The sequence below is a fragment of the Lathyrus oleraceus genome, chromosome 6 (genome assembly GCF_024323335.1).
Source record: "Lathyrus oleraceus cultivar Zhongwan6 chromosome 6, CAAS_Psat_ZW6_1.0, whole genome shotgun sequence".
Lineage (NCBI taxonomy): Eukaryota > Viridiplantae > Streptophyta > Magnoliopsida > Fabales > Fabaceae > Lathyrus > Lathyrus oleraceus.
The window spans coordinates 189,988,236-190,001,994 of record NC_066584.1 but is presented as its reverse complement, the minus strand read 5'-3'; the positions used below and the strand labels follow the sequence as shown (position 1 = coordinate 190,001,994).

Sequence of the window (13,759 nt, the reverse complement as noted above, 5' to 3'; positions counted from 1 at the left end):
AATCAAGGCTTACATAGTTCTGGGTAGAAAAATGTATGTTTGTTGGTCGATTTTAGCGAAAGCTACTTTGTGTCAATCGACGCAAACATTGTTGGACTACCCAAAATAGGTGGAGAAACATTGCCTTGCATTGTCTTGAAACAAAGTACCTTTCTTTGGAGAAAGGGTTTAAGGGTCAATCGCACGATGGCGAGAAAAGGTTTAAGAGTCAATCGCACGGCGGCGAGAAAATAAATTAATTGGTTTGATGTGTTTTGAGTAATGGCGAGAACTTGGATGAGCGAGATATCCATCTCGAATCCTAGTCTCAGGAGTGCGTGGTATCCACCACGTTCCATTTCCATCTTATTGGCAAAAGTGTTTAATAAAGATTAAGTGTTTTGAATTTGATTGAGAAAGGGTTTGAAGAAACCGCATTGACAATTTTAAATGACGGCGAGAGCTAAGATAGGCGAGCCATCCACCTCGAATCTTAGTCTCAGGAATGCACGGTATCCACCATGTTCCATTTCCATCTTTATTGGAAAAGTGTTAAATAAGAGTTAAATGTTTTTGGGTTTTATTGTGAAAATGGCTCGCTGTTGGATCAAGCATTTGATGAGCGATTGAGAAAGATTTGAATGAGTGTTTGAGGGAAACAAAATAGATAAGTTTGGATGATGGCGAAAGCTAGGATAAGCAACACATCCATCTCGAACCCTAGTCTCAGGAGTGCGTGGTATCCACCACGTTCCATTTCCATCTTTATTGAAAAAAGATCTTGAATATGAATTAATATATTTTTGGGTTTTTATTGTGAAAATGGCTTGACGTTGGATCAAACATTTGATGAATGTTTGAAAGAAATGGAATAGAATGGGAGGAAGAAATGAATTGATTTGTTTATTGAGAAAATACTCGACGTTGGATCGAGTCTTATTTTTTATCTTTTGGAAATGGTTGATTTTATTCTTGTGTTAGTGGCTAACTAAACAGTCAAACAATAAAAAACAACATGGCAATTGTTGAATCCATAAATTAAAATAAATAAATAATCATGGATAAACAACATGGCAATTATTGAATCCATAAATTAAAATTGATGTTTAACAATTAAAATAAATAAAAGGGGTAAACATTAGGAATAATGAGGGGATTAAAAAGAAATGTAAAATAGAAATTAAAGTGCTGCAAAAATCAAATATGGTACACACAAGTATTGAACCTAGGATTAAGAACTTAAGAACTTACCAAACAATCCCATTTGCCAACTCCACTAGATAAACATCCTTGTCATATGATCTCAAACGCTAATATATAACATAAAAAATACGCACCAAACCTTTTAAATAAAACACAAAGTTTAAAAAAGTAGCAGGTCCTTTTAAACAGATTCATTTTAATGCACACCTGCTACAAGAAACAAATGGATTTAAACTTCAGCAATAAAAAAAAAAGTTCCTTCCATGGACCGTGAACCGTACATCATCTCTCGTGCAATGCAACTATGTCCGAACAACAACAATCAACAAAAAAGTAATCGAAACTCAAACTTCTTTCATTTTCGATATATTTCTTTCCTAAGCAAGCCAGCTATGAACGCACCTGATGTCGAGTGATGATGTTGTGTGATGCTGATGCTAGATTCTTGGACCGCGTCGAAAATGGTTATACCGTGGTGGCGGTTATAGTGACGTCCCTATTGTTGCAGCTTGTTGTCTTTTCGAGCACCAAAGTCTTCAACGAGTGGGATGAATCGTAACTCCAATTTTGTATTGTTGTTACCTAACAACACACTAGCGGATCCATGTCATCGGAGAAGTCATAATGGTGTAGAAGATGACGGCGGTAATGGTGGTTATGTTTGGATATAATGAGAGCCAAGGTGAAAGATGCTATGGTTGTTGGAAAAATGAAATTTGGAGTGGGTGGTTCAACGGTAGGGTTTTCTTTATGTGAATAGTGTCGGCTCTTTGTGTTTTTGCAGAATTCTCCCTTCCTTGTTAGTGAACGGTAGCGGCTATCTCTTTACAATTAGGGTTGGTGTCCTTTTTATATGTGACTAATCTCCTTCTTCTACTGTGTTTCCAGAGTAGTGGAGCGTGGGAAAATGCCTTGGGATTTTTGTCCTCATCCCCAGTTGGTGGTCCCTCCCTCAATTCCTCTTCATTTCGAAAACTTCACCGTTGGGAAGAAAATTTTCACCACTGTAACTCACTTAGCTGAAAAGTTTGTTTTGGAATTAACTGATTTTGGGTGTTTGTGTTGCAGCAGCTTCAGCGTGGATTTAGAAGATACTGGAGCTTGAACAGCTTTCCACTGATCGTTTGATGCTGTAGGAGTCCCATCCTTTGAAGAAGTTGGATATCGTTTTCGCTTCGAAACAGAGACTTTGGCACTACTAGCATCGTCATTCAGCTCACTCAGAGAACCGTGAAGTATGAGGCACCATTCAGCCAAGTAAATTTGCAACGCCTCATTGAGGTGTGGCCGATCAGCAATCCCAGATTCTGCCAAAGCATCACTCACAAAGTGCCCAGGCAGTTACTTTAAGATGTGATAGTGTCTCTTCTGCCGCTCTACGTCAACAGAACTCACATCCATATCCATGATCCCACTCACAATCAACTGGAATACATATGCCAAGGGGTAAAAGATGTTTGCGCGTATTAGTTCAACTAAAAATAAATGTAGGCGCATGAGACCTTCCCCTTTATGCACCACATGCTGATCAATCCAACAAACTATAATATCATGGAGAGGACCTGGGCTTTCAGATATTACTGAAGAACCAGTAGCTACGTAACTCCGATTATGCCTCTGAATTGCATATTCTCCAGTTGGTACGCATACTATTGTGGTGGTGTTTGTTATATTCAAAGATTTCCCACCATGGTGTTCTTTGCTCTGAAATTTAGTTTTGCACGGCAACCCAAGCTTAAAAATATGCCACATGGTTGGGTCACCTAATAGTAGTTCTTCCAAGAGATAATGCTCCAATTTCACTTTCAGTATTCTGTGATTTAGGGGAAGGAAATACATTCCAGAACCTAAGCGTTTCAGTCCCAGCTCCAGTTACAATAGTCTGTCCATCTGACTTCCAGTGTCCATACAGCTTAAGTGTGAGTTTGTGGTTGTATTCCAGAAATGAATACATCGATCTGCAGTTCCTCCTCCAGATGCAAGAAGTCCATGAAGATGAGGAGACCATGCAATAGCTTTAACAGCTGTTGTGTGCTCACGGTATTTCAGGACAGGGTGGGTCGAGTGTTGATTCCAAACAAACAATTTGTTGTCGTTTCCTCCGGATGCCAACTCACGGTTATCATAAGACCACTTCAGTCCACAAACCTCTGATTTGTGTCCAGACAGTTTACTAACAAAATCTTCTTGTGTGCGTATATCTCGTTGATAAATATTCTTATCCCGTCCACCAGAGGACAAAAGAGATGAAGTCCAAGCCAAGGCCCCGACGCGTAACCGATGCCCTTCCATAGATCTTATCTTCTTGCATCGTGCTGTATCCCAAATATGAACTTTACCATTGTTAGTTCCAACAGAAAGATGAGTACCACATTGAAAAGCAATGATATAATACAGTGGGTCCCATCACCCATCCTAAATTCGTATGCCAGGAATAGACATCTCCAGCTTAAACAACAATAACAGCCCACCCATCAGCAGCACTTCGTATTGGGGCAAGTTGAGTCCAAGGAATAGTTTTTGGATCTCCTATCACATGTAGCACAATAACTTTACATTCAGCTGCCTCAGTGACTTGACTGTACAACGGGATTTTTCTGCCGCCTCCTGATATGAAATCATGTGTGAAAATACCCTTTGCATTGGATACACGGAGCCGGGTTGCAATTTCTTTTGATGCAAAGCTATCAGCTATTGATACTACAACACATCCTGCTAAGACCATAGCAAGATATATAATCACATCATTGACTGTCATTTGCATATCAATTGCAATGGCATCACCCTTCAAGTAATTGGCATCTATCGCATTCGCCACCAACATGATTTGTTGTCGAAGTTGTTCGCCGGTATCTCAATGTGCTGCTGTTTAGTTTCACAATCTCGGATGCTGCCGTTATCATTGCATTGCATTTGGAGTTTGGCTTTTGGTGGTTTTTGATGGTGTAATTTCGGTTTGGATGAGTGAGGATGGTGTACCGATAAGCTAAGCAACATGAAGTTCTGCATGACATTTAACCGGTCAATTAAGCCAGGGATGATTAAACACGAGGATGCACGCTGCTTATGTCGTTGTTGTGTTCAAGTTGCAGTTTACCGTCAATGCCATTTGGTTGATTTGCAATGTTTGCAACTATTCTCGTTACCATTTCTGCTATGCGGCTTTGGTGCGGGTTCTCTTATGTTTTTGTGCTGCAACCGGCCGATGGTTAATGTTAATGAGGCGGCGCCTGATAATGATCAGGATGAACATACAACATGTAATGATGTGGATACATCATCATCTGCTGCTTGAGTGGCTTCTAAAACTTCCTCCAGTTCACCAAGGAACATTACCTCCTTTGCACTATTAGTTACAGGCCAATATTTCAAAAGACCTCTGATCACAGTATCAGCTAACTTGACATCTTTCTCAACAAACTGTGTAACACAATAAGAAAGCTGTTGGTGATACATAGAGACACACTTTGGCTTGTGAAGTGGGATCAATGCACGGATAAGGAACAACTTATGCTCTTCCGTCAAAGGCAAAGCAAATCTGTTAATTATACTGCCCAAAAACTCCAGCATTTCTGCAATTCCATTGTGTTTTTCTGTCTCAAATATGAACTGATAAAAGATGTTATTGATCGCTTTTCTAATGAATGGGAGGTGTACCATGAACTTCCCATAAATACGGTGGAGAATAGTCTTCAAGTATTCCCTTTCTCTCTATAGAGAACTTCATACACAATCTACAGATGACTCCATGCCGGTTCCAATGCAGGTTCCTCTTCTTCAGGATCATATGCTTCTGTAAGCTTACCATCATGATTCGAACACGGTAGAGTTCGAAACAAATTTGTCACTGCCATCTTAGTGATCTCCTACATTGTCGCTTCACTGAACTTTGAATTCACAACTGAAGAGCTGCGTCCATTGTACGTGTCCACTGGACCTGCTGTTCCTTCACCCCTGTCAGTTGCATCTGCTCCTAATGTCATGGACATGGCTGCTGCTATGAGCCTTTTTCCTGGTTCACCATCATCAATGTCTCCTATGTCTCCTTCTCCCTTTGCACAGCCAATATCTCCATCTGCAAATGGCATCTCTCCATCAAATAATCCTTGGCCACAGCCAAATGTGCCAGCACTTCGCTTACCTGGAAGCAATATTCAAACTTAGTCGTTTGAGATCTTATCTTTGTGCCCGAGATATGCCACTTGAAGACTTCAACAATATGACACAAGACTTTGACGGTCAGCAGCACATATTAAATGACATGAGCTGTTTCTCACAGCCCCGTCCTGGTGCTATATCAGTGAGTCGATCCAGTCGGTCCAAAACACTAACTCCATCAAATCTTGAGGATCTATTTTTCTGCTGAAGTTTCTTCATCTCCTCGGCATTCCGACCCAGCAACAGCTTTTGTATTTTCCCCAACACACAAATCAGTTGTCTTGCAAGTGCTGCTGAGATGATGAACCATTTTCATTAACTTGTGATAGAATTGACTGTTCAAGATCTTCACATGTAAGAACTGCGGGTAAAATCTCAGGTACATCGCTCTTGTAAGATAGCTCAGAGTTACTAACAGCGGTATGTGTTACATTAGAATCTAGATTCAGTGGCATTCTCATTTGCCCGTTCATGTTGTTGCCATATGAAACATTGCACCTAGCATCAGCCTGAATTTCCACATTTCGGATGTTGTCTCTACAGAACATCGACGGTGGATTGTAAGATAACGGGTTTTCGTTTTGATGAAAGTGTGTATTGCTCTGAGAAAGACAAACTAAAGTCGTAGAAGACGACGTATCCAAACAACCTGTCTGGACAGCACCACCATTCAAGCATGTCTGAGGGTAAAAAATTCCTTGGTTGTGATTTTCGGAAATGTTTAAACCAGGCTTAACTTGATAATTTGGCTGTACATGTTTTACCACATTTGCATCAGAACTTTGACTCAAAATTGTCACAGCAGACTGAGCCATGTCATTCCCTATTGTGCTCATAAGGGTATGGGATGTTGTCGCTGGAGGAAGCGCACGAGCACAGTTATTTGTGGAAAGTGAAGTAGAGCAAGATGGGAACATCATCAGTAATGATAGATGGCGCAGTTCCCGTTGCCATAGTGTGTATACTACAAGCAGAAACAGACAACTGATTATTTGTAGTAGTGGAAGGAAGTCCAACATGACAGGATGTTTTAGAAAGCAAGCCGGGTTGAGTTTGCTGTTGTTAATTTCTGGATGTGAGTTCTGCGTTTTCCTTGTTCATGCCGTTTATTCCAATCTGCACTTTGTTAATGCTGCTACAAGTTCCTTTTGCGTTTTGGTATCTTGGTTTGCCTTTTGTCCGTAATTGCGTTTTAATCCAACTTCACTTGCCGTTTTGGTTTTTATACTGCGTTTTGATTTTGGCTTTGATTATCACAGGGTTTTGGTGGAGAAGTCCAACAATAGTGCTTGTGGTTGTTGATGCAGACGCTGAGTTGACAGAACTGTTTACACTAACCATACCGTTGCTGGATGCAATTTGCATGGCAGAAGCTTGCACTGGATTTTGATCTCCATTCGAGTTATGCACCATCATTTGCTGTTGTTGCTGCTGTAGTTTGTGTATTCCGACACCGTTGCGCCGAATGGTGCTAAATGTGTCACAGCATTTTCCATCGCACTCTGAAGCTCAACCTCATCGGTTTTGTCTGCATCAATGCTCTATATAATGTTTTTTCTGCATACAAAGTTGAACTGTGGTGCTTTGTTCTTGAATCCAGCTACCTTCAGCACATCACCAACTCTATAACGGTATAGTCCGGCATAAGTAGTGACAACAAGTTCATACTCTTGACCGAGTTTGACATCAACAAGTTCAACGAGCTCTTTCTGTTCTTTCTCGTTAAGGGATCTAGGTGTGTGAAGAGAACCAGTGACACCATTGGTTCTATTTACAGGCAAAAACTCATAGTAACACATGGTGGGAATAAGTGTATAAGAAACTTCACTAGGTTTACAAAGACGGTTAAGATTGACACCAAAGTAACATTCACTAGAAGCATACATAGTGAAAACAAGTGGTAAACAATTTCTATAATGATCCAAAATAGGAATATACTGTGACATTGTTCCGATCACGATAACATCCACATACTTAGTATTAGGCCACAACCTAGTAATAATCCCCTGCCAAGAACTCTTACTACACTTACTTTGAATAAAATCAGCAAGCTTAGTATCAGGTTTAAGGATTTTCATCATAGAATCTCTCACTGCTATGTCAGTGATCAAAGCGTTAACTGTCCCTGCTCTAATATCATTTGAAAGAAGGGTCCAGTGTTTTTCAAGAAACCTAATAGCCCTTATGAAACCAGAGGCAGAAACAACACCAACCCTTAGAACCTCTTTGTTTTGGCAAAGACCACAAAGGAGTTGAGAATACATGCTTTGATATGAATCAGGACAGAGCACAGTTTCATTTGGGCTTGTGTGAATTTCTATGATATGGATAGCTTCACATTCGGGTGCATGGAGCTTTGTGTTCTGATTTGAAATAGTTGGGATTGGGATTCTTGGGGTTTGGGGGAATTAAGATTGGTCCAAACTCCCACTTTGTAAATTTGTAGGCTTATGACTCGTAATGATTATAACGATTATGTGAATGAAAATAGATAACGTTGTGGCATAACCAAACTCGTCCTCTTGTACCTTAAACCTTCCAATATTCACGTGATGAAGTTCTTTATTCATATGCCATGTAAACGGATGATTATGATTGAATTGATGAATGAATACGTGGAATTCCTTGAATATGAATGGAAAATTTTCCAATGTAAATATGAAATAGTAAATACGAACATGAATGAAGGAGTATGTATGGAATTTTCTTTGAATTATGAATGAATGAGAAAATGAATATGAATGATGACCCAAAAACAAATGTTTTGAACTTGACATATAATTTCTTTGAAAGAAAGTGAGAACTAGTAATGTGACAAAGCGAGATGAATAATCATTTCAATGAAACTAGAACGAAAGCTGAAACATGAGGTTTACTTGATTCCGACAAATGAAAGAGGTTTCAAATCTCGTATGGCTAAAGAGATTAATCATCCTATACCAAAATAAGGAAACAAAACCCAAAAGATAAACAATGGACTGGTCGTGGTAGGAAGTCCAACGACTAATGTTTGGGGGGTAGCATCATGACCAAATGGAATGGTCATGAAAAAAAAAGAATGCAAACGAATGATTGATGGGAAAAAATTTCAGGGCCAAAATCAGGGTATAACACCTTTTATGACGAATAACAACAACAACTGGCCTTCCCTATCACAGGCCTACACTGGATCTAACCATGGTGAACAACCGCAACCTGAGTCGGGCGTCGACCACAGAAACGACGGTGGCCGCGGAAACAATGTACGAACTAGGAACCTTGACGAGGGAAGAAGATCAGACAAAGTTCTTTGGTGTGATCACTGCAAACGCGAACGGCATACACATGAAACTTGTTGGAAGCTCAAAGGCAGACCTCCTAACTGGAAGAAGAAAAGCGGTCGTGCATTTCAGGCTAGTAATTCTGATCAAGGGCAGCAACCTCCTCCGTCTCAGTTTCCACTCACTACGGAGCAACTAGACAGACTGTACAAACTCATCGAGTCTCCAACCCCTTCTTGCTCTATAGCAACAAAAGGTAATTATGCATTTCTTAGTGTCAGTCTCAGTCATACTTGGATAGTAGATTCAGGTGCCTCCGATTACATGACAGGGGAATCTACTTTGTTCTCTTCATATAATCCATGTACAGGTAATCAAAAAATAATAATCGCAGATGGCTCTTTTTCAGTCATTGCAGGTAAAGGGTCGGTTGTGTTGTCTCCAATGTTAACTCTTAACAATGTCCTTCATGTTCCAAATTTATCTTTTTTTTTAATGTCCTTCAGTAAATTAGCCCAAGATATAAATTGTCAAACTATTTTTTTCCGATCTCACCGTGTCTTTCAGGATTTGAACTCGGGGAAATTATTGGAAGTGCTAAGGAGAGTGAAAGACTCTACTACCTTGACATTGGATCTGTATCACAACTGCCTTCAAAAACAATAAGTTCATGCTTTGAATCTTTTTCTGTTTTGAATAATAAAGATGACAACATTATGGTATGACATTTAAGATTATGTCATCCTAATTTTCGTTACTTAAAACACTTGTTTCCTAAATTATTTCACAATAAAAACTTTTCTTCGTTTAAATGTGAAGCATGTGAGTTTGCAAAGCATCATCGTTCCCAGTTTTCAATACAACCTTATAAACCATCAAAACCTTTTTCCATTATTCACAGTGATGTTTAAGGCCCTAATCGTTCAAGTACACTCTCTCTCAAAAAATGATTTATCACATTTATAGATGACCATACAAGAGTATGTTGGGTGTACTTGTTAAAGGGGAAATCAGATGTTTGTCAGGCTGTAAAGAATTTTTTTTCAATGGTGCAGAACCAATTTCAAACAAATATCCAAATCTTTAGAAGTGATAATGACAAAGAATATTTTAACACTATCCTGGATGGTTTTTTTCTAAAAAATTGGATTGTACATCAAAGTTCATGTCCTAATACTCCTCAACAAAATGAAGTGGCCAAAAGGAAAAATAGACATTTACTAGAGGTTGTTAGAGCTTTACTTTTTTCAAATAAAGTACTAAATTATTTGTGGGGCAAAGCTGTTTTAACAGCTGCATATTTAATTAACAGAATGCCCTCCAAAATTCTCAATTTTCAAACTCCTATTAATGTCTTCAAAGAATGTTTTCATAGTACTCGTATTTTAACTGATTTGACTTTAAAAATATTTGGTTGCACAACCTTTGTTCATGAACATAAAAATGTTGGAAAACTTGAGCCACATGCTATAAAATGTGTCTTTGTTGGATGCTCCCCAACCCAAAAAGGATATAAATATTTTGATCCAAAAAATAAGAAAATGTTTGTCACTATGGATGTTACACTCTTTGAAAATAAACATTTCTTGTATGACACTCATCTTCAAGGGGGGAGATAGACGAAGACTCATTTAAAATTGAGGACATGAGTTTTTTAAATAACTTATCTTTGTTAGTATCAAAAAATTCCGAGATTTTTACACCTGCACCAACAAAAAATGGCCATGATTCTTTATCTGATCCTACTCTTGTTATGAGTAAGGAACCTTGTGAATTCGAGGCTACATTTTCTCTTGTAGAAAACAATGAGAATCCTAAAAATGATGATAATGATGATCTAATTGAAATGCCACAAAATAATGAATCATTTCAACAACAAAAAAATTGAATTAGGAAACAGTACTTGGAAAGGAAAGATTTTTGTGAAAAATCACCATAAAGGAAAGGACCAGTCCACATTCAACACTGCCAGGAATCTGAATCGGGGAATGGTCAATTTCCTAACATAAGAAAATGTAAGTTTATCTCTGTTTCTGAGAGTCGTATTTTGTATCCTGATATAGATGATCTTGTTGCCATTAGAAAACCTGACAGATCTTGCACTAAACATCTCATGTCAAATTTTATATCATAATCAAATTTGTCTTAATCTATGTCTGCATTCACTTCAAAATTGTCTAGTGTAGAAATTTCAAAAAGTGTAAAGGTTGCTCTAGAAATTCTAAAATGGAGGGAAGATGTACTTGAGGAGATGAAAGCTCTTGAAAAGAACAAAACTTGGAGTGTTACGTCACTACTAGATGACAAGAAGACAATTGGATGCAAATGGGTGTTTATTGTGAAGTATAATTCAGATGGATCAATTGAAAGGTACAAGGCTCACTTGGTGGCTAAAGGCTTTACTCAGACCTATGATATAGATTACTCAGAGACATTTGCTCCTGTTGCAAAATTGAACACTATCAGAATTCTTTTGTCTCTTGCTGCTAACACGGATTGGCCTTTGCATCAGTTAGATGTTAAGAATGCATTTCTTAATGGTGATCTAGAAGAAGAAGTATATATGGACATTCCTCTTGGTTTTGAAAATAAATTTGGATCAAATGTGTGCAAACTAAATAAATCTTTGTATGGACTAAAGCATCAACTTCAAGTTCTTAGAGAAATAATTGGATCTTTGTGTTGCTAGTTACAAAAGTAATAATTATACAATGTTATTCTTATTGTTATTATTTGTACAGTGAAAACTTAGTTGGAAGAATGTTTATTTAAATTGGAATAAGCTAGCAATCTAAAAGACAAGAGACTAATATTTTTGTTGCTTTTTGTAATTGTTTTTCTATTGTTCCTTGGCTCCTTTAGTGTTATCACACAACATGAGTTTTGATACGCAATCGGTTAAAATTTAATTCATAGTTGGTTAAAATTTGATATTAACAAATATCTAAATTTCTAGCTTATGTTATACAATTTTATAACAGAGCTTCTTTACAAATATCTAACAAAATCACATGTTTTGCATATTACTAATTAAGAAAATTCCATTAAGAAAAAATTGTTTTCTAATCCATCTGTATATAATTATCCATGAATTCAATCTTGTAATATTATAGATGAATTCAATCTAGCCAATGTATTTAGAAAATTCAATGTATTACTTTTAAAGTTTATTTTAATTCTAATAAATTATTTTAATATTAAAATAATTAAAAATTATTTTTAAAATTATAAAAGTGAAACATTTAATATATAGATGACATTTTTATATTAAAAAATTAGTTATAAAAAACAAACAAATAAAAAACACTTTTCAATAATATAATTAATACTATAATTTTAAAACTCTTTTTTATTTTATGCATGAATATACAATTTATCTATGAAATGAATTTAAATTATTTTTTAAATTTAATCTATTAATCTATCCTCCAACCCATCTAAGAAATCACATGTTTTGCATATTACTAATTAAGACAATTCCATTATAGACAAACATTATTTTTATGATGATAATTATTCTTTGATAACAACAACTAAAGTAAAGTATAAAGGGGTTAAAGATGCAACCAAAATAATTAATCTTGATAAATTGGTTTCTCTGATGATGGCAATTAAAGAAATTAAACTCATGTCTCAAATAAATTAAAATCCAAGCAAGTGTTTACAAGATAGAAGTATCTCACAAGACTTGAAGTATGTGAAAATCCACCCAAATGCATCTGAGTGAATATTAAGCTTTTAAAAAAATCACTTAAAGCTATTTTGAATAACTTTAAAAAAATTAAGATATAATTTTTTTTTAAATTATACAATTTTAACTATATTTTAATCTTGAATAATGTGTATTTATTTTACTTGTTCTGTTATGGAATCACAGTTGATCAAAGACGGGAGGTTGCGAGGTGCAACGGTAGACTTGAGCTTCTGATGCGTTGAGGGAGAAGAGTTGATATGTGAGGTTATTACTCCAACGCTTATGATCTATTTAGTTCAAATGAGAGGGATGAGAGGGGGGAGATTTTAATGGAGGGAAGGGAAGGGGAGGAGAGATGAAGGATATTTTTTAATCATGTGAGATGTTGGATCTAACTCTAGTATGGTCGAATAATAGCTTCTTGGTTCGCCAATTCGACATGACTTTAGCATGTTGTCGAAGTTTGTTCACATGCTATAGTCGAAGTATGATAGGATTGTAAGCATGTCGAATTCGGCCTTTTTATTATGCTTAATTGTTTAAGTTAGATTGTTCTCTAAGTTAACTTGTGTAATGTGCATGTGTGTAAAAGCCCATTTGTTTAGTATGTTAGTTTTCTTATAAATAGCATACTAGTCTCTCATCATTGCATAAGACAAATATCAATTAGGATGAGAAATGTTATTTGCTATTCTGTAACACTTGTAATCTTGTTTCAAAGAGAAAGTAAAGAATAACAGTTTATCTACCCCAAATTACTTAGCATATAATCAGAGTAAATAAGCACACATATAAACAAAAGGGCGTCACATCGACGTTTTCAAAAACTAAAAGCTTTCAAAAACCAAACATCATTCATATACAATACACCTGGTCATTTAACATAACACATTTCAATTATCATGAATATTCAAGAATATGCGTTCGCAGCGGAAAATAACGAATATCCATGCATTTCATAAAATGATCCATGTCCCATACCATGATCATCTCTCAATAATCTCTTCAATTAAACATGTTCATAAGTAATACCATAAAACGTATCCAAATAAGACACGAGTTCAATACTACCAATCTACCCAGTGTTACATGACCGGAGCATTGACTCACTACTTAGTCTCTAAAACGAAGCACCGAAGCTCTCCAGCTAACCTCGAGTGCTACCGTCCACTTACTTCAGCAATACTACTCCAGAGTATCTGCACGATACCCATGTAAAGGTAACATTCAAACAGAAAGGGTGAGAATTCAAATCATTATGAAAAAGTATTAATCAAGCACAATGATTAAATCAACAATTAAAGGAATTCATCACACTTCATATAACCATGTAAATAATATTAACCAACGTTTATTTCACATGTTTCAAGCACACATAAAAACTCAAGGAGTATAATATTCAAATCCAATAGTATATTCCCAAAAATACACATAACGACAATTATCACATAATCACATAATTTGC

At 36.7% G+C, this 13,759-nt stretch overlaps 1 protein-coding gene and 2 pseudogenes across 1 annotated transcript; all 3 read right to left on the bottom strand.

Moving 5' to 3' along the window:
- Positions 1-1,041: 1,041 nt before the first annotated feature.
- LOC127092186 (protein FIZZY-RELATED 2-like) lies at positions 1,042-3,552 on the bottom strand (annotated as a pseudogene).
- A 712-nt stretch (positions 3,553-4,264) lies between these two features.
- On the bottom strand, positions 4,265-5,559 carry LOC127094697 (serine/threonine protein phosphatase 2A 59 kDa regulatory subunit B' gamma isoform-like). Its single transcript, XM_051033495.1, is given in 4 exon segments — positions 4,265-4,895; positions 4,898-5,048; positions 5,115-5,323; positions 5,460-5,559. Coding segments are annotated over 4 exon segments (933 nt in total). The 3' UTR covers positions 4,265-4,422.
- Positions 5,560-6,274: 715 nt separating this feature from the next.
- On the bottom strand, positions 6,275-7,910 carry LOC127094696 (indole-3-acetic acid-amido synthetase GH3.6-like; annotated as a pseudogene).
- Positions 7,911-13,759: the final 5,849 nt, after the last annotated feature.